This window comes from Erpetoichthys calabaricus, chromosome 5 (assembly GCF_900747795.2).
Source record: "Erpetoichthys calabaricus chromosome 5, fErpCal1.3, whole genome shotgun sequence".
Classification (NCBI taxonomy): Eukaryota; Metazoa; Chordata; class Cladistia; order Polypteriformes; family Polypteridae; genus Erpetoichthys; species Erpetoichthys calabaricus.
In genome coordinates, this window is record NC_041398.2 from 12816324 (window position 1) to 12837043 (window position 20720).

Here is a 20720-nt window from a genome sequence, read left to right on the forward strand (position 1 = left end):
ATCATCACTCTGCTGATGCTGCTATTAAGGAAACTGCATGACTTTATGAGATATGCAGTCATTAAAGGCTTCCTTGTGAAAGATCTTGAGAGCCATTGGCAGGAGCTAATGGGGACACCTCTACTGTCTTGTGAGGACTCCATTTGACATGATAGTTTATATAAAAGTCTGCCTTTAAAAATGACATCTCCAGTAGTTATGTACATGGACTTTCTGTCAAATGACTTATGACCTTAAGCTCCGCCCCCTTTGGGACTGTCATTAAGCCACGCCCCCCTTTGACGGATGTGTGACCCTTCATTGAACCTCTTCTAGGGACCTGTCAAGGGATTGATGGATGTCTGCCCCTTCCTTGAACCCGCCCCCTATCCCTCTGAATTACCTGAATATTTGATAATTAGTTTAAGCAGAAAGAGTAATTAGCTCTGCTATTTTGTGAGCTATACAAGCGTGCTGAGCTGTTGGCTCCCATTTATGAGGTCACTGGCATGAGCTAAAGCTGCTGATTTTAAAAACGTGATTTTAGTTTAATGAACTTCGGATGTGCAGAAGAGCGCTTCTTACAACCTTTGCCTCTAGTTAAACAAGCACACCTCACTATAGCCTCCTGGCTCTAAGATCAGAAGCGTATGAATTATGAATGAATTTTCAGAGACAAGAAATTTAAATGTAATAAAGGTAAAGTTGTCTTGGAGACAGGATGACCACATCATACCTAGATTAGCTTTATAAAATCAGTATAAAAGTTGATCAAAAAGGAATTAAAGAAAGATCTTAACGTATGGCTGATACCTCAAACATCGCAAAAAATGGGTCCCCTGGAAAAAACGAAACATCTAGCAATAACAGGTTGTGTGGTGTTCACACTTTATTTTTCTTTTGTTTGATGACCCTGTGTATTTGACCTATAATACTTTTCTTTTTCTCTTGCCTGTTATGTAGCTCTGTCTAATTACCTAAAGTTATAGGAATTGGGAAGTGATGAACTCTTTTGGTAAGAATATGTGATAAGGTCTACGTAAGAAAGAGTATAAAGGGGAAAAGTGTCACCCATGACAAAACAAAAATCATAATTGGGTTTTTCTGTTTTTAACTTTTTAATTAAAAATAGAAAAATGTTTTCTAATTATCACCTGTGTTAATAGAAATAATTTTAGTTTTTGAGTAGACAGAAAATATCAAAATTTTGTGCTAGTGTAACAGTGAGTGCTTTTAAATGCAAGTACAAAACTGGGATAAGGTGAGTAACCAGGCTAAGGTAGAAACCTGCTTTCTTATAAATCTCCGTTTAAATGCACAAGTGTACTTACAGAGTTTTCCTTTGTCAAAAGGCTCCTATAGAAATTAAAAATCATCATAAGCACGGCCATTAATTTCATTACTAGTTTAATAGGTTCGAGAGGATAAATATGAATACACGAGCAACATGTGCCGAGGACCTTGAAAACAAAAGGCTCCAATGCGGCGGAAAGCTCCGGCTCCAGCGACCTTTTAAACGCTACGGAAATGGAACTCAATAAACAAATGAAATTCATTCTTGAACGCGGTGACTTGAGCTCCGATGCAAAAATAAAACTTTATACGACCGTCTTACAAAGATACCTGACCTTTGTGAAAAAAGCGGATAAAGAAACAGGTACCACAGAAAAATGTATACATACAAACTTTTTAAAGACATAAATAAAACCAGACAGCCAGGTCTCAGGTTCCCTGTGTATTAAGATATAATCTTATACATACCGGTACATCTTATACTATTCATTTAACCCATTATTCAACAATACAATTGATATGTCTAAAAATTATCCGGACTTCGGGGCTACTAGGCTGTATTAAAATAATTACATTTCATTTAGAGGAATGAAAACACAGTTGCATTAAGCTCCTGGTCCCTGTTCATCCTTGGAGGCTGTCTCCAACCGACTATCCAAATGCGAGTTTATAAAGTAAAAATGTTTCGTTACTTCAGACTTTTAAAAACAGGCAGATCCGTACAGAAAACAACCGGTTACAGCAGGATTCGAAAGAGTGCGCATTTCACAAACGGGGCCCTTCTGCACGTATTTCAGAATACTGAGCTCTTAACTATGCCACAGATAATTCACAGCCTGCCTGCATTTTTAAACCCTGCCTCTAGTTAAACAAGCACACCTCACTATAGCCTCCTGGCTCTAAGAGCAAATCTTTTTTAGTAACTGTCTTTTGTATGATTTTAGACAGACCCTGGAAAATAAGCCCTAAGGTTAATCTCTGTATATGTATATCTATAAAGGAGAGTTGGTATCCGTGCGGCTGTTTGTGGAGGGACGGAGAGTTAAGGCGGGCGTTGGAGTCACGTGATCATCTCCCCTCCCATTCACTTCATTTCTCTCCGAGCTGAGCTCCACAGCTGACGCGGTTAGTCCTTTCTCCTTTACTGATTTACTGTTTAGTAGACGCGGTACTTACTGAATAGTATTTTTTCCTTTAGTGTTTCTTAGTGTTTAGTAGACGCGTTGTGTCGGTGTTCCCGGCGGTGTTGCGGTTTAGTGTTACTTTCTACATCGTTTTTGTACTTTAGTGTTTAATAATAAATTTTAATAATTCATTACATTTATGTAGCGCTTTTCTCAGTACTCAAAGCGCTAAAATATGACTGATACTTAGCTGATAGCAGTGTAGAAGCAGCACAGCACAACGGAGCCGGTAGGACAGGCGGGTGTGGTAGCGTAGGTGAGCGGCGATAGCAAGCAGCAGGAGGAGGGGGAAGCAGGATTTGGTTGTTCCAATACACAGCTATAAACAGTAACGCTTGGTAATTTCAGGCGTGATCCCCCCGGAGCCATAAACCATAAGCCAGGTTAGTATGAACATCAGATCAGTTCCCGTCGTAGAGTACTGTAAGATGAAATGGGAGCAGATCAGCAGGCTTTGTTTCCTTACAAAACTCCCATAGTTTATGAAGACGCACAGCAACAATTAAATCATATAGATTCTGGTGTATTCGCAATTGCATTTGCTGTGTGTATTTCTTTAGGTATTGACCCAAGTGGTCAAGTTTTTACTCTTTCTTCAATGCGAAATCACTTACAAATAATTTTTGTTACTCGACAATTGCTTCCATTCCCTGTCGAAAGTAGCCGACGGGCGACACCAGTTACAAGTATTCAGTGCGTTCAAAGACCTGAACGAAGTACGGCGACTAACACAGTCACTCATAAAAGGGGAGATGACTCGGTGCAGGAAATGGGGATTGAAACTACCTGGGAGGACATGCAATCAACGAGGCGATTAAACGGATCTCAAGAGTCTTCTAGGTTGAAAAAAAAGCGCTTGGCTGCCAAAACCATATATATATACATATATACATCTATATAAATACAAATGTAAATGTTCGTTTGTTCAAAACCTTAAATCTCCGAAAGTTCTTCACCGATTGCTTTGAAATTTTGACACAACGTTGCATTCGAATACGCACGTGTTTTTATATACATATTATATAGATGGCACACCTGTGACAGGTAAAAACATGCTTTTTTGAAAACACAGCGCCATCTGTTGGACGTAAAAGCAATACACGCCATACTAAATATTTACAATTCTATTTAAATGTTTCGATCAAATACATTTGTAAGTACGTGAATAAAGGCAGCGACATGGCAGTTTTTGGTGTGCAACCAGAAAGAAGTGATAGGAATGCGGTCATACATATCGATGAAATCGCACAGTATTAGGCTGGAAGATACATAAGCAGCAATGATGCTGTATGGCGAATTCTTTCATTTCCCATACATGAACGAAGTCCAGATGTTGTTCACTTAGCAGTACATCTAGAAAATGGACAATGCATTTATTTCACAGCTGCAAGTGTGCAACAAATAGCCCTGAATCCACCGGCTACAACGTTAACTGCTTTCTTTACGTTATGTCAAAATGACGCGTTTGTGAAAACACTGCTGTATTCGGAAGTGCCTACGTATTACACATGGAATGAGAGTAGAAAATCATTTGAACAACGCAAACGAGGAGAGCGAGTCAACGGACAACCTGCCATATTCAAAGAAACTACGATAGGCAGACTGTACACCGTGCATCCCAATCAGGACGAATGCTTCTTTGTTCACATGCTGTTGGTAAATGTGCCGGTCCAACGTCTTTCCAGCAATTGAGAATTGTCATCGGCGTTACACATGCCACTTTCCGAAGTACATGTCAAGCTTTGAATTTATTGGAGAACGACCGACACTGGGATGTGTACATTAATGACGCGTGCAACACGTCACATCCAAATCAAATTCTTGCATTGTTTGCAATCATATTGACCGCCTGCTCTCCTTCATCTTCAACACAGTTATGGGAGAAATATAAATCGCACATGGCTGAAGATATTTTCCGTCGAATACGCAAGTAAAATTCAAATATAAACATGGATTTCACAGCAGACATCTACAACTAAGCGTTGATAATGATTGAAGATTTGTGCTTAGAAATCGCGAACAAAGTTCTCAATCAATTGGGAATGTCATCACCGAATCGATCTGCTGCTGCTTCGTTCGATGTAGAATTGCGTCGTGAACAAAATTACAACACAGGTGATCTTTTGTCGTATGTGCAATCAAATATTCCTAAGCTAACGCTTCAGCAAAAAGGCATTTACGATCAAATAATGCAAACTGTCAATAACGGGGTTGGAGAAATCTGGGAATTGGGAACGGAAAGGTGCCGGTTGATCTGACCTCAGGACGAATTTCATTGCCTCATAACTTCTGCAATTTAGTGACGTCATAAGAAGAATTGTTTGAAAAATTATTTCCTAATATTCAAACCAATTATAAGAATCACGATTGGCTGAGTGAACGAGTTATTCTTGCGGCCAAAAACAAAGACGTCTACGAACTTAACAATATTATTCAGTCTAACATTCTGCTCAGACAATGGAACAACAAAAAATATTGTATACCCACAAGCATTGTGAAATTAAACATATTAGAAACGTGCGCTTTCTCTTTTCTTTTTTTTCCATTTAACCAGACTGAGCCACAGCAACGCGTGGCCGGGTACAGCTATATATATATATATATATATATATATATATATATATATATATATATATATGTATATATATATATATATATACACTATATATACACATACACACATATATCTATATCTATATCTATCTATCTATATATATATATATATATATATATATATATATATATATATATATATATATATATATATTGATCACAGGTGTGACATCTATATAATATGTGTATAAAAACACGTGCGTAATCGAATGCAACATTGTGTCAAAATTTCAAAGCAATCGGTGAAGAACTTTCAGAGATTTAAGGTTTTGAACAAACGACCATTTACATTTTTATCTATCTATCTGTCTATCTATCTATATATATATTTATATCTATATATATATATGGTTCAAATAGTTTACTGTCAAATAATGCAAAGAGTACGCGACACGTGTTTCGCCCTTCTCACAACTGAGGGCACCGTGGTGGATGTTAGCAGACTTGCTGGCCAACCATAAGCGTTACCTGGTAGGTAACTACCCATACAATCAGATTGTGACACAGACTATGAATGCCATGAATATATATATATATATATATTGATATAGATATAGATATATATATATATTGATATAGATATAGATATATATATATATTGATATAGATATAGATATAAATATATATATTGATATAGATATAGATATAGATATAAATATATATATAGATATAGATATATATATATATATATATATATATATATATATATATATATATATTTATATGTACACACACAAACACACACACACATGTACAGTATACATACACATATACATCTATACTAATAAAAGGCAAAGCCCTCACTGACTCACTCATCACTAACTCTCCAACTTCCCGTGTAGGTAGAAGGCTGAAATTTGGCAGGCTCATTCCTTACAGCTTACTTACAAAAGTTAAGCAGGTTTCATTTCGAAATTCTGCACGTAACGGTCATAAAGGTTGACAACGTCCGCCACTTTAAAGTTTCTTATTTATGGCCCCATCTTCACGAAATTTGGTAGGCGGCTTCCCAGCGCTAACCGAAAACGATGTACGTACTTATTTTGGTGGTATGACACCACTGTCGGCCGCCATATTGAACTTTCCAACGGTTTTTGTTACTTAATAGGCCCATCTTCAAGAAATTTTGTACGCGGGTTCCCAACGCTAACTCAATCCTACTTACGTACATATATACGTTCATAGCCTGCAGCTCGGTGCACACTCTGAATCCTCCAGGCACTCCTGAGCATAATCTAATTTTGAAGGTTGGGGCATCAATAATGTTACTGAGAAACTTACAGCCACCGAAACTTTGTAATGGCACGAGACTTCAGTTCACATGTCTGCAAAAGAACCTAATTGAGACAACTATTTTTACTGGCGGTGGCTCAGGGGAGAGAGTTTTTATTCCTCGCATCCCCGTTATACCCTCTGATCTCCCATTTCAATTCAAACGCCTCCAATTTCAAGTAAGGCTCTGCTTCACAATGACAATTAATAAGTCTCAGGGACAGACCCTACAAAAGGCTGGCATTGATTTGAGGCAAGATTGCTTTCACATGGCCAACTATACGTTGCATGCTCAAGAGTAAGCTCATCGCACAGCTTGGTCATATTACAACCGGAGGGGCGAACTGACAACGTGGTATACAAGGAGATCCTTAAGAAATAATTATTGGTACATTTTCCCTCAGTTTATTACCGGTATTTAAAATTTTAAAGCAGTACTTCACCGCTGCGAAGTGCGGGTATTTTGCTCTTATATATATGTGAACATTCTTGGTATCATCCACCAATCACCCAGGTCAGATTTTTTTATACGTCTCAAACGTGATTTAAAAGGGAACTGCGGCATATGTCTGTGTGATTTTTACAAGGCTTATATCAAACTGGTTATCTCAGGCATTACCTTGAAAAGTGAAGTACAATCCATGGACAGATGTTACGTTCTGGGCACTCACGAACACGCTGGGGTCGGAGGAAGGGATCTTACAGACAGCAAATTAGTAGTTGAGAAATCAGTCTAAAATAGTTGGAGTGGAGATGGCTCTCTGAAATGTCTTCTCAGAATGTCCTTCTTTTCTCACACTATGTGATAATCAGGAAACAGGGAGCTGATATGCAAATAGATCAAAATAAATTCACTAAGAAATGGTTCAGAAACCCTTCTGCTGTGCCACCCGTGACTTTGCTAGTAGCTGAGGGATTTGAGAGCAAAGCCGAACACCAAAAAGTCCTGTATTTTTTAAAAAGTCACCTTTGCATGCCACAAAGTAAGGCAGTTTTTTCACACTGACCCCCGAATGATCTGACCTGGCCTGGCCCCCGGGGGCCTCAACAGACGCCTGTGAGGTGTGAATTGCTCCCAAAGGCTTTGCCAAAGAATGCTTTAAAAATGCATTTCTCTATCCCCAGAGGTCTGATCTGTTTAAGGCTTTGGATTTAAGATCCAAGGGACAAATGTCAGCGTGGTTTTGAATCCCGCTTCTGCTAAATATTTGTGCTCTGTTCACTCTGGGATTTTCTGAATACAATACTAACTTTTAGAAAACTATTCACAATGTGTTTCCTTTGGGGGCAGCTGCTTATTTACAATGGGAGGTAATGGATGGAAAAGGGCTTTTTTAAAGATATACTTTTTATATAAATTATACATCCGACGTTTGATTTTTTATACGTCTCAAATGGCTATAAAATGTCTCTGCTGCCTATTATTTAATGGTGTATGATTTTTAAAATCCTTTAAAAGTTAAGTACAACCTTTACGTATCATGGACAGAAGGTCTGGCCGGTCAGCCATCAAGGGGGTGTGAGATTGCAAGCGAACTCACAAGGGCTTCCCCAAGTGGGACGCCTGATATCTTACAGCTATTTGCCCTGGACAGTTCACGCATGCGCAGAACTCAGCCCCTGAACAGTACGTACTCGAGTGTGCGCACAACACAGCATGGAGGGGTTAGGGGGTTATCAGTTTCCCAGCCTGTGACAGACACTGGTGGTATCTAGCGGAGCTCCGGGCTCATAGTGTTTGTAGCTATACCCAGCTGCTGATAAGGATGCTTGCACAGAACAGCAGAAGGGGGTTTCCAGCTATTGACACGTGCCTGCTCGCCGCGGCGCAGAGACTGTCAGCTTTTTAGAGACCCAGGTACTCTGCTGTGTAGACAGTGAGAGCCGCTGCTCGTATTTCGAACTACACGCTTGGACCTTCGACCCCTGGGGCATCACACAGAGGCTGTCTGATCCACTCCGATACCTCAACTGTGGGAGAGAGTGAGAGCCCGTGCCTGCTAACAGCATGGACATCTTGTCAACGCAGAGACTGTCTGGGGTCTTTCTCTGCTTGACTTACATAAAATAAAAAATGGTTTACAAGTGCTAAACCAAAGTTTAGATATTTAACGTAATAGATATTTTAAATAATAAATACAGAAGTTCTTACCCAAAACAGTAGAGGAAGGAAAGGCTATAAGGTAGATCGCTCCGGCTGGAACATGCTCTGAGCCAGTCCTCGGGAGAAGTGGGCAAGGAAGTGGAAGGGGCCAGTCATCAGGGCCTGCCTGACCGTGAGCCGCAGCAAAGGCAGGTCCGTCATACCTGGGACCACCAATAGATGTGAACGATAGAGGCCTTCCCTGACATGCCTAGACTTGTCCTCAGGAGAGGGGAAAGGAGAGGGTTCAAGGAAGGGGCAGACATCCATCAAGTCTGCTCTTGACAGAAAGGAGAACCAAACAGGTTGGTGGGGGCGGGTTCAAGGAAGGGGCAAACATCCATTAAAAACCCCCTTGACAGTTTCATGGGGTAAACAGGAGGTGGGGGAAGGTTCAAGGAAGGGTCACACATCCATCAAAAGGGGCGGGGCTTAATGACAGCCCAAAGGGGCGGGGCTTAAGGTCATAAATCATTTTGACAGAAAGTCCATGCATATAACTACTATCTCCTGCTCAGCCTGAGGTTAGGAGTGGAGTAGGACAACACACACCAGGATTAAAGAATAAGAAAATATTTGTAAAGAGGAGTTAACTTGTGTGTTGGAAGGTAATTGTGTTAAAATAAAAGTATTTCTGGACATGAGACTTGTGTAAATTAGTTGTATTCTATTTTGGGGATTCAGATGTCACCATGTCAGACCTGTGAGATGGAGATATTAAACAAGAGGGTCTAGGTGTTGATCAAGGGGCTTCAGATTTCCTTTAATTTCATGAAGTCTTTACACATTTACCTTCTTCCATCTCTTTTTCATTGTAAAGCTCAGAGTTGTGTATTTATTTCCATGTTTGATGTATTTCTACTTTATTTAGGAACTTTGCATTATTACTAATGAATTTGCTATTGTAACTATGACTCATACTTGTATGATAACACCTGGATGTGTGTTCTATGTGGGAAGTAAATGTGAGGTAAAAGGTGCCTGCTGTCCAGGATCACCAACCCAAAAGCTGGAGGTGTTCTGCTGTTTTCATAACTTTGCACATCTGGACAGTGACTCACATAACTCTGTGATAGAAGGTGAGGATGAGAGGCACTAAAAGGTCACCTCCTAACCAGCCACTAGAATGAGGTAGAAATGATAATATTAGAGTTATTATTAGGGAATTTAGATGAAGCTTTACCCGAAAAATAGAAAGTCTCATATGGTGTTTTGCCTTTTAGTACAGATGTGGAAAACCTCCCTGGTTGGGTGGATAGGATCCTGGCCAGAACAGGGAAGGAAGGATCCAGTTGTCATTGTCACATGTATCCAGTTCTAAGTGAACAATTATAAGAGGATGGATCAGACCACCAGTACTGCATAACAATTTAAAGACGTTGGTAAAATGCTGAGGAGCAGTAGTGACAAAGTGATCAGAAGTTCAGCCTATGCCACACATAAGACTGAGGACATTAGATAGATAGATAGATAGATAGATAGATAGATAGATAGATAGATAGATAGATAGATAGATAGATAGATAGATAGATAGATAGATAGATAGATAGATAGATAGATAGATAGATAGACAGACACAAACAAGCCAATCCAAAACAAAGAAAGTTTCCAAACAGAATCCAAAGACAGTTGTTGAAAAACAAATCACAGGCTGACAAAATCCAGAAAATCACAAAAGCATAAGGCACAGCTAAAAGAAAACAAGAACTCATCAAACTCGCAGAGCACATTCACAATGAAACTGTGGGAGACCCCCTAGGTTTATAGGGTAGAAGGGAAGCTCCTGGTGGTGACTGGTGACTCACAGATGGTCCACCTCTTGGTGAGCCACACACAAACCAAATGGAGCATAACATGGGCAGCTTATAGACAAAATCAAATACAAAGAATAAAGCAGATACTCAACCAAGTCAATATTAACATTAATAAAAAAACAAAAAAGACATGAAACAAGACTTTGAACAACATCTAGTTGAAGGAATCATGGATGAAAATGTCACAGTCATCATGGGTGTAGAGACGGGATTTCATGCATCAGTAATAAGCAGGAATTCTAGGAGGAAACAACAAAAGCAGACGAGCGTAGAAACATAAACCGAAGTGAAGGTCGGTCTGTGAGGTTGCCTCTCCTTCATTTGTCCTTCTTCAGCTGTCACCTCTGTGTCTGGATTTGACTACACAGTGCTGAGTGACAGATTGTGCCCCAAATTCTTTCTTTGAACTAAAGACACACCCCACTGGTATGGACCGGCTGTGTTTAGTACTTTAGTACACTCGATGGTGTTGGTCTGTTTAATGTGAGTTTGTGTTAAATAAATTAGGTTGGATAAGTTTGGTTTGTCTGGGCACAGAAATGTGTGTGAAGAGTTCTGTCTCTGCTGGATGAGAACTTTCACATAAATGAACCTGGCATAACTGGGCATCAGAGAGTGTGCTACCTTGGACAGTCTGCCAGCTCATTACAGGGTCAGAGCTACACTAATGATCACAATGGAAGCCAATTTGGGGTTTCTGCCAATTAACCAAACTGAAATGTGAGGATGTGGTGGAAGATCTGGAATAACTGGAAGAAACCCAATGAGATACAGGAAGAAGGGGTAAACTACAAATGGAAAGTAAATGGAAGACAGTGGATCTGAGATTCAGCAAATGCCACCACTGGACAACCTTACTGTCCTTTGTGATAAAATATTAAAGCTTAAGTAAAACATTTGGAGGTGTACGTCATGTAAAGTCTGCACTCAGTCAAACAGTGGAGATGCTTAAGCTGTGGAGTCTAATAAAGCTGAGAAATATCAAAATGAACAGGAGAAAACCATTATGATCTCCAGAATAAATCAAGAATATCCCATCTCTCGAAATGAGGCATTTTACAGGAAAGACAGGCTCTCCAATCAGAATGTCACCTCTTGATAACAAAAGAACCTGAACAACTCATCTTTAAATCACAACATCATTACGGTGAACATGGAGAGAAGGCTAATAAGCAGGGAGTTTGCAACGCAATAGCAGAAATTACTAGCGCAAATGGAGATAAAGTAATGAGGACTAAAATATAACCCACACATTTAGCAAGTACTATAAATCTTTATATTCTACTCAGTTTAAAGAAGACGAGACACAATCTGAGGAGTTCTTTGATGTAATACAAAGACAACAGCTGGACACTCTTAGTGAAGAGGAACTGGACAAACCTCTGACATTCCCAGAACTACTGGATGCTGTAAACTCACTCCAAAGTGGGAAAACAACAGGCCCTGATGGCAACCATTGGAATTTCTTAAAGACGTTTTCAACTAACTTAGCTCCACTATTATTAGCAAAGTTTATAGAAGGTACAGACAACAAAAACCTAAAACACCTACCCAATTTCCAAACATCCCACACATTACTTTTCCAGAAGAAATCCTGATCAGTCCTGAGGAGTCAGACAGCATCTCAGCCACATATAAAAACATTTCAAAGAATCCCCCCTTTAAGGATCGTAGGAAAAGGTGGGAAAAGGACCTTTTAATGAACATCTCAGAAAAGGAGTGCAACTCAGTCATGCATAGAATACACTCCAGCTCCATATGTGCAAAGTATTCAACCATTTGACTTAGACTCTTTCATCGATCACATTTATCTAATTTAAAACTGGGCAAGAATCCAACCTGCGAGTGTGGCAATCGAGCTCCACCCTCACTGGGACACACGTTTTGGGAGGACAACAAAGTAACATTATTTAGGGCCAAAATGTTTGATTGTTTTACCAGACAGCTGTGGGGTCACAATCACTCCTAACTCACTGACAGCTGTGGTTGGTGGGCTACCAGAGGGGCCTAAAGTGGAGGAGGACACATTGACTGTAACTGCCTTGACCACATTGTGAGCTCGTGGACTTGTCCTGCTGAATTTGAAGACCCCCAGCCCACCTGTGATAAGTCACTGGGTCACTGATGTTTGACATTAAAAAAAACAAATTCTCACTTAGAAGATCAGTTCAAAACCTTTATAAAATATGGCAAGATCTAATTAATAAAACTTTAAAATAAGCATCCATAGCAGGGGAAAAGGAAATTCTCCCATTTTATTTATTTAATTATTATTTACTAAAATTATAAGGAATTTAGTCTAGCTCTCAGCTCTTCTTTTTTTTCTGGGTTGCAGCATGAAATCCTGTTTGGTAGTTTTTTAATATTTTGCATTTTATTTGTTTGTTTAGATTTCTGTTTTAATGTTCTGATTTACTTTTATTATTATTTTTTTTGTCTTTGAAAGTCATTTGTTGTATAAGTTGAACTTGATTGTATGCAATGCTATTTTTAAAATAAAAACAACTTAGACCATTAATGGACGTTGTGCCTGCTGATCTAATTCAGAACATCAGCGTTGACCTTCAGTGTGAGTTTCTGTTAGTAGAGTTAAGTCCCCTTTAAGCAGCTGATGGAATATCAGAGGACTTTAGGGTGATGCTGTCTGAGTCTCCACTGAGTAACACCTGGGATTCTGTCAACAGTGAAAGGCCATGAAGGACACCACACAACGTCTTCTCTAACTCTCCCTTCTCGTGTCCCTACTCATCATCACCAGTGAAGCTCTGCTGCTCTTCAAGTTCTCATTTATTTCTCCTCTCTTTGATATTAAGTGTTGTCTTCCTATTCCACTCACCTTCATCTCCTCCATCGTCCTCCTCGTCTCCTTCAGTGTCTTCTCTCTCTCCTCAAGTCTCCTCTTGATGTCACTCAGTGTTGCCCCCAGCTGTTTCTGTTTGGACACACAAGAGGACACGCGTGGTCAGATCAGAATTCATGTTCACTTTGTGATTTCTTCTTCTCTTTCTGACTCCTGATATTTTCACAACACATTTGTTTGACATTTCATGACACAACTTAGATTTAATTTAACAAACAGAAATGACAATAAAGATTAAAAGAAAGGTTTCATTTAATAGATACAAGATTGAGTTTGGGCTTGAAGAGTGCGTCAAATCCAGAAGACAGTTTGAAGGCACACTGGTGTGTGAGTTAGTTCTTGATGTTTAGAAGACATCACATCGAGAAACTGGGAAATGTGAAGTTCACACAACACCAAAAATAATAAAAACAAACTGGAGTGTAAAGTAAAGAAACTGGTGAAAGGCCAGGAGGACTTAAACACGTCATGTCAGTAATTATAGGATCTACAAGGCCATCTGATATCCTGAGTCAGACATGTGAGGACGTTGTCTGCCGTTGTCATTTTCTGGAGTCAAGTAAGATACCAAAATACACAAACGATTCTGTTGAATTCAGGAAGAAGGCAACTTAAAGGAATTCTAAAACTCAGAAATGATATTTTTGTATGTTACTTACCTCAGGTGTTTTGTTTAGGTGACTGATTATTATTTTTAATTAAACTACTGAGCTCTGCTCCCTGCTCACTTCGCTCGCCCACCCGCAGGTTTGGTTCGTGTGGCGCTTCAAACATTTAAAAGCCTGTACAGCACCTGTCCTTTTGTCTCACTGCCTTGTCTCTCTTCTCCCCCAGACATCCTCTGATCCTGTGGGGGTCCCGCTTCCAAGGTGCGCCCCTATGGACAGGAAGATTTGCTATTCTTCTAATTGAGAGACAGAACTGTCCCCTCTGACTACACACGGAGCTCGATTCATTCCTGAAAGAGACTTGTGTTTGTTTGAAGTGTCTGAATAACGTTTGTCTCTAAAATTTCCTGTGTATCTGTGCCACTCTGTGACCCAAGTGTAACCGCGTACGTGGATTTCACTTTCACTAAACCACAAATCTTTTAATTCTCGTGGAGAGGCCTCTTCATTGGGAAGAAACACTACTTTTCCCTGATGGCAACACGAATTAGACGATCTACAAGTCTCTGACTTAAAGTTTCAATCCAAACAAAATATTCAATCTGTTCTTGCTGTTCTGTTATTTCACTGAGTAATAATTTCCATTTGTTTGTGTGAATGCGATCTTTACTATCATTATTTGTAGACTTTCAAAATGGCCAAAGTCTCCATCTCGCGGATCTTGCTTCCGTCTCTCTGGACTTCCAAAAAGTCTCTTCAGAAAGATCACGTCTCGTCTCTTATAACAGAGAGATGTTTATTATGTTTATGTGTTTTGGTTTCACCAGAGCCTTCAAGACCACCCAGCCATCCCTGTTAAGGTGTCAGCTCAGAGATGTGCAGGTGGGTGAGCTTGTGGTGTCCTGATGATGGACTATCTGTCAGGCAGACTCAAGGACTGTGTGAGCAACACTGGAGCAGCACAAGGAACAGGCCTGTCTGCTTTACTCTTCACTCTGCGCACCTCACACTGGAAAGAACACAATTTCTCTTTTCTTGGATATCCACAAATCACCCAAGGAGTGTCTCAGTGGGCTTTAACAGGCTGTGTTTTTGAGATCCCCCTACTCCAGATTCCCTAAGAAGAGAGGGAAAACAAGAAAATCGAGGTTGAATACACACACCATAGAGCTAATGTGCCAAAGCCCCAGTCCACCTAAACTGCATGTCTTTCGATTGTAGGAGGAAACCCACATGAAGACAATGAGAACATGCAAACTCCACCAGGGACAAGTCACAGTCGAAAAATAAAATGTATTTCTAATGTCAGGACAACTGAAGATGTACGTTTTCAAGTGTATGCAGACAGACAACATCAACAGACAACACCAAACATGAGTCTGTGTTACTTTAGTTGGTTCTTTCACTTGCTCGTATATGAAAGGCACATAACTTGTGATTTTATTTCTTATAATTTTTATCCAAAACCTTTCCCAGTAAACATCATTCATTCAGAAGCAGCTTTTCAATGTTCTCGTCTCAGTTCTGCTTCAGTTCTTAGTTACTTATTAAGTTTCTAGAGTCAGCACTGTGATGGCAGTTTGGTTTTCCTCACAGGTTGCCTGCACTCCCTTACAGCTCCTCTGTGTGTGTGAGACGCTGCTCTGAACTGATTCAAGTCCACTTTAGTTTTCTTACTGAATTTATGAAGAGACCGTCACAACAGCTACAGCCTTCTCCTTCACACAGTTGTGGTGATGTCAACTCCCAGAATTCACCCCCTGACGTTATCTTAACTACCGAGTCACAGTCAGAAGTCCTCAGACTCCGAGCAGGTGAACTCCTGACTTGGTTTATGGTCACTCAGGTGGAGGTGATGCTTTGGCCAGATTGTTGTGTCCATGGAGAGCTTCCTCTGTCACACATTTAAGAACATTCAGTTATCTTTGTCTTTCTTCTAACAGATTCTTTTCTCTCTCTTGTCCTTTTCTCCTTGTGACTGTGAGTTGTACTTCAGTTTAAAGTCTTTGAGGTTTCACACTTAATGGTTATCTTTTAGTGGCAAACAAATGTACAACTGCTGGTTGATGTCCTCCTTCAGTAATTCTACAGATTTTAGAGGTGGTCTCTCTTACTTGTGCACCTTGCTTTCCTTTATCAAGTCTGGACTGAATGAGACCCCCACGTTCAACTCCATTACAGGGGTCTTCAGCTCTTACCGTCTGGCACTACTTTGCCCTTTGGAGCAGAAGAGATCATTGAGCCTTTGTGATGGCCACAATAAGGGTCTTACTACAGGGCAGAAGCTAATCCAGGGGCAGAGATCAGAGTTCTAGTGCTTACAAAGGGTTATAAAGGACGGAGTGGACTTGCTGCTGTGGGTGTCTTGGATGAACAGAAATCCAACCTTTGTACTGCTAATTCCTGCTAAGTGTTGTCCATCAAGTTGAGTTTTGGCTCCTTCTTCATTCACAAAGTGATAAAGAGTCAAACACTGAGACATCGCTGGGTGACATTTGCTGTGGTTGATCAGACTGATCAGATGACACCCAAAACTGTCGAGGAGAGTCCTGGTGAAGTGACCTGACATCTGAGCTGAAGGTACGAGTCAATAAAAGAGGGGCAGGCGGTGGCAGCTTAAGAAAAAGACTTCTGACCAAGCAGTGCCAGTCTGTCCTACAATTACATGTCTACTTTCATGGACATCTGAAGAACTGATTTGTGTAAATCAATCCAAATCAAGTGATAGCCAAACAACAGAAAACATAAACAGATCAAAAATTAGATGCTGATATTAGTGACCTGATTCATATTAAACTGACAAATATCAGGCCACGTCATAGACATCATTGTTGTTTGAGATGTTGGTTTCTAAACGTGTGTTCACCTGTGAGCCAAGCACTTTAATATTCCAGCGAGGACTCAGCCACATTTGTGTCACTGACTGAGACCTGGCAGAGCCGATGTGACACTAGTCCTTTATTTGAAGAAACACCAAATGGTGGACTGAAGTTAAGTGTCTTTATCTGAACTTACTGTACATTGAGGTTGTGTAGTAGTGATGAGGGATTTGAAATTGGCTTAGATGGTCAGACTTACACTTCTAGTAAGTTCTTTACACTCCTGCTGGACTTGTTAGGTTTTACCAAATATGAAAGCTCAGAGTCTTTGTCATAATCATACATTTGGTGGGATTATCACTCAGGGGTTTGACATTCAAAATGTCCTTACTGCTCCACTAAATAACATGATGTCTAATCACTAATGAAGAGCCTGATGAGTTATATCATTAAAAACAGAAAATCTACACAGGAATAGTATATTGACATTACTGAGCTGAACTTATTGTAAGAATCGTAGACTTAACTCTGGAGTACAATACAGACTGACATGTGACAATAATGTGTCTCTTAAACAGCCCTGAGATCAGCCAAATGCAAACTCAGATTCTTTAAAAATGGACAAACACCACAAAGGCAGACAAGCAGCTAAGCACACTCAGCGTGTAAGTGTCAGCAGTACAGAGTGTGTCTATCGATGTGTCAGACCTTCTATTGAATTACGTTTAGGATGACATTGTGTGCTCACTTACTACGCTGACATCAGCCAACTGTAACATCATCTTGTTAAGAACACCTCAGGAGGGTCCGAATGTCACACATTTCTATGTGTAGCCCACGTGACGCTCGCAACCCTGCCAGTGGACATTTCTAGACAGCAGGCTATAGTTGGCCTCCCACTGCCTTAGAAACTCAAAAGAGAAACTGATCAGAGCAGAAAGAAACTCAGCTGGCTGTGAGGAGAGAACTCAGTTGTTTGTGGGCCATCTTGGGGATCTCATCCTGAGCTGTTTCATGACTTGCACCAGTCTCACCAGGATGGAATCCAGCAGCCAATGCTCTGAACTTGAAACATCAGGTTTATAAGGTCCAGTAAAACCTCGATTATCAGTCAGGGGTCAGGACCGAGGCTGTGACGGATAAGAGAAAAGACGGATAACAGAGCAGCTACTTTAAAAATGACATACAGTAGATTAGTGTAGCGAACAGTCGTGAAAAACTATATTAACAAAATGAATTAATTTATATAATATTGTAATGACCAGCGTAATAAGCAAATACAACTCAGAGGTCCTGGAGTTTTCTATATTTTACGTGGAGTCTTCGTTCCCTCACAAGCGGTGTCCTGTCTTACACTCCGTTATTTGGTTACAGAGCTCACCTCCTAAACAATCACAGAAAGCTTTCCCTACCGATCAGTTGATCTCCTGCCACTCTCGTTGTGTCTTTTTGATACCACAAACACTCCTGCTTATTGTCTCCTGACTCCCTGCTCCACACCTTCACTTCTCTCCTCACTTCTCCTGTCCGCACCTCACAGAACAGAAGCCCCTCAGCCAGTCCCATCACTTACAGCTTTCCGCCCTTTCTGCCCCATACAGAGCATCACAAGCTGCCTGCACACCACAATATATTAACACAACCTGATATAACAGAATATGTAAAGAAAATGACAATGCAGAAGACCATTAACATTAATACAGAATAACGTTACCGTCACTGGTTTCCATTTTCAACACATTTTGCAAATATTTCAGCATCCCGCTTTCTATCGTTCACTGTTGGCCTTCCTACTCCGTCATTGAAGCAATACTTGAAGAGCTGTTGCTGTTTCGTAAACGTTTAATAAGTTCAAACACCACACACATATGTTGATAGGCCATAACAATGTATAGTCGTTTAGTTTAATTATAGCAAAAGAGAAAAGCTACAAACCGCTATTAAAGCTGAAGGTACGTAACGGACACTGGGATTTCTGTTGTTCCAATGTGCAGAACTCGCAGTAGTAATCAGGAGATGCTGGCGTGCACAAGGTTGGGTTTTTGTTATTTAGTCCTGACAGTTAATCAAGTGACAGATAATCGAGTTTTACTGGAGATGAAGAGATTTCTCTGTCACATTAAATGTACAAATTCCTTAACTCAAAGTTATTCAAACAGTTTCCATTAAACATTAAACATCACTCACCTGCTTTTCTTTTCTTTCCATCTCCAGCTCGACAATTTTATGCCCATTATGTTCAGTTACCACACACTTCATGCAGATACAGGAATCATCAGTTTTACAGAATATCTCCAGACTTTTCTGATGTTTCTCACAGAGTTTCTCCTTCAGATTTCTATCAGGATCAACCAGCTTGTGGTGCTTCAGGGCGTTTACTTCATAGTGAGGCTGCAGGTGAGTCTGACAGTAGGAGGCCGGGCAGGTGAGACAGGACTTCACCGCTCTGAACTTCTTACCAGTACAGAAGTCACACTCCACGTCTCCAGGGCCGGCATAATTCTGAGGAGTAGGAGGACTGAGAGTCGTCTTCTTTAATTTCTTGATGACTTCATTCAGCAGATTGTTTCTCTTCAGTTCAGGCCTTATGGTGAAGGTGTGTCTGCACTGAGGACAGCTGCACACTTGGCTCTGATCCCAGTAGTTTGAGAGGCACTTCAGACAGAAATTATGTCCACAGGGGATGGTGACGGGGTCAGTCAGGGTGTCCAGACACACCGAGCAGGTGAACTCGTCCTGTAATCCACACAGCGGGGCTTCAGCCATCGTCAGTCTGAGGAGAGGCAGGCAGAGAGAATCAGTCAGAGGAACAAGGAAGTGACTTGTGAAGAAACCAAAATGAAAGTTTGTCTGAGCTCAGTGAGGAGGAGGAGGAGGAGGAGATTTAAAGAGAAAGCTGAGAGCTGACAGATAGAACATCTGAGGAGACACTGAGGGTGAACAGTTAATGTGAGACAGGAGCTCAGAGATTGAAGACCACCAAGTGACAGAAGAGATGACCTGTCACAGCGGGTCTGCTAAAGTTTCATTCATTTCAGTATTTCTTATTCATTTATTACACACTGAAGTCCACATCAGACTCCATATTAGTCGTCTTTATTAGAGAAATTATCCATTCCATAATAAGTTCTCGTCTCCTGCTTTTCAATAATGAATGTTTGTTTTTCTTTGTCCATGCCAGGAATTTATCAGATTATTCAGTAAACACCCCAACTGAAGCCCACTCAGTTTAAGAAACAGAATAATATGATACATTAATAAACACACGGATAGTAGAAATATGAAAACATCTTAAAAACTGATACCAGACAGACAGACAGAGAGACAGACACACACGTAACACACAGCAGGTGCTCGCCGCTCTCGGGTCCTTCACAGTTTTTTAGATTTTCTTGGTTATTCAAGTCGTTTTTCCCTCTGGGATTAATAAAGTATCTATCTATCTATCTATCTATCTATCTATCTATCTATCTATCTATCTATCTATCTATCTATCTATCTATCTATCTATCTATCTATCTATCTATCTATCTATCTATCTATCTATCTATCTTTTATCTCAGGATTTGTGAGACTTAATCAAGTCTGTTGAACAGGCTCGTCTACTCCTGCACCCTACGATTAACACACACAGGTCCGAGTCACACAATTGGGCATAAGTGATGCCCTGATGCCAGTCCCTCTGTAATAGCCCACCTCAGACTCATTCCACTCAAGTACATAAGAGTGACCCCTCCAGCCTGTCACTTCTCGGTGCCCCACACTGGGACTCGCTGTCACCATCACTAACAAATGTACAGATGTCTCTGAAACACATGAAGGCTCGTATAACATTTGGTTTTATGCCAGTTACCAAACAAGGGGGTCTTACTTCTGCCACTCTTGCTCTTCTGTAGCCAGGAGACACACCACAGGTCATCTACCTCAACCTAAGCATATTCAGGCTTGGCCAGTACTGGGATTGAAGACCATCCAGGAAAAGCTTGGGTGTTTCCTGGAAGAGGTTTTGGTGAGGCCAGTAGGGGGCTTACCCGGTGGTCTGAATGTATATCCCAATGCCACAGTGCAGTGACGAGGACACTGTGCTGTACAAATGGTGCTGTCCTTCAGATGAGATGTAAAACTGAAGTCCTGA

General features: G+C 40.6%; 1 protein-coding gene across 1 annotated transcript in view; it reads right to left on the reverse strand.

Annotated features, from left to right (window-relative positions):
- LOC114641728 (tripartite motif-containing protein 16-like) overlaps nt 1–19419 on the reverse strand; it is a 29087-nt gene extending 9668 nt beyond the window's left edge. The window contains exons 1-2 of the mRNA XM_051927916.1: nt 18773–19419; nt 13135–13230 (exon numbers count right to left, since the gene is read on the reverse strand). Coding sequence (XP_051783876.1) covers nt 13135–13230; nt 18773–19351 — 675 coding nt within the window. The 5' untranslated portion in view covers nt 19352–19419. The remainder of the gene's footprint in view (nt 1–13134; nt 13231–18772) is intronic.
- Between the last annotated feature and the right edge of the window lie 1301 nt (nt 19420–20720).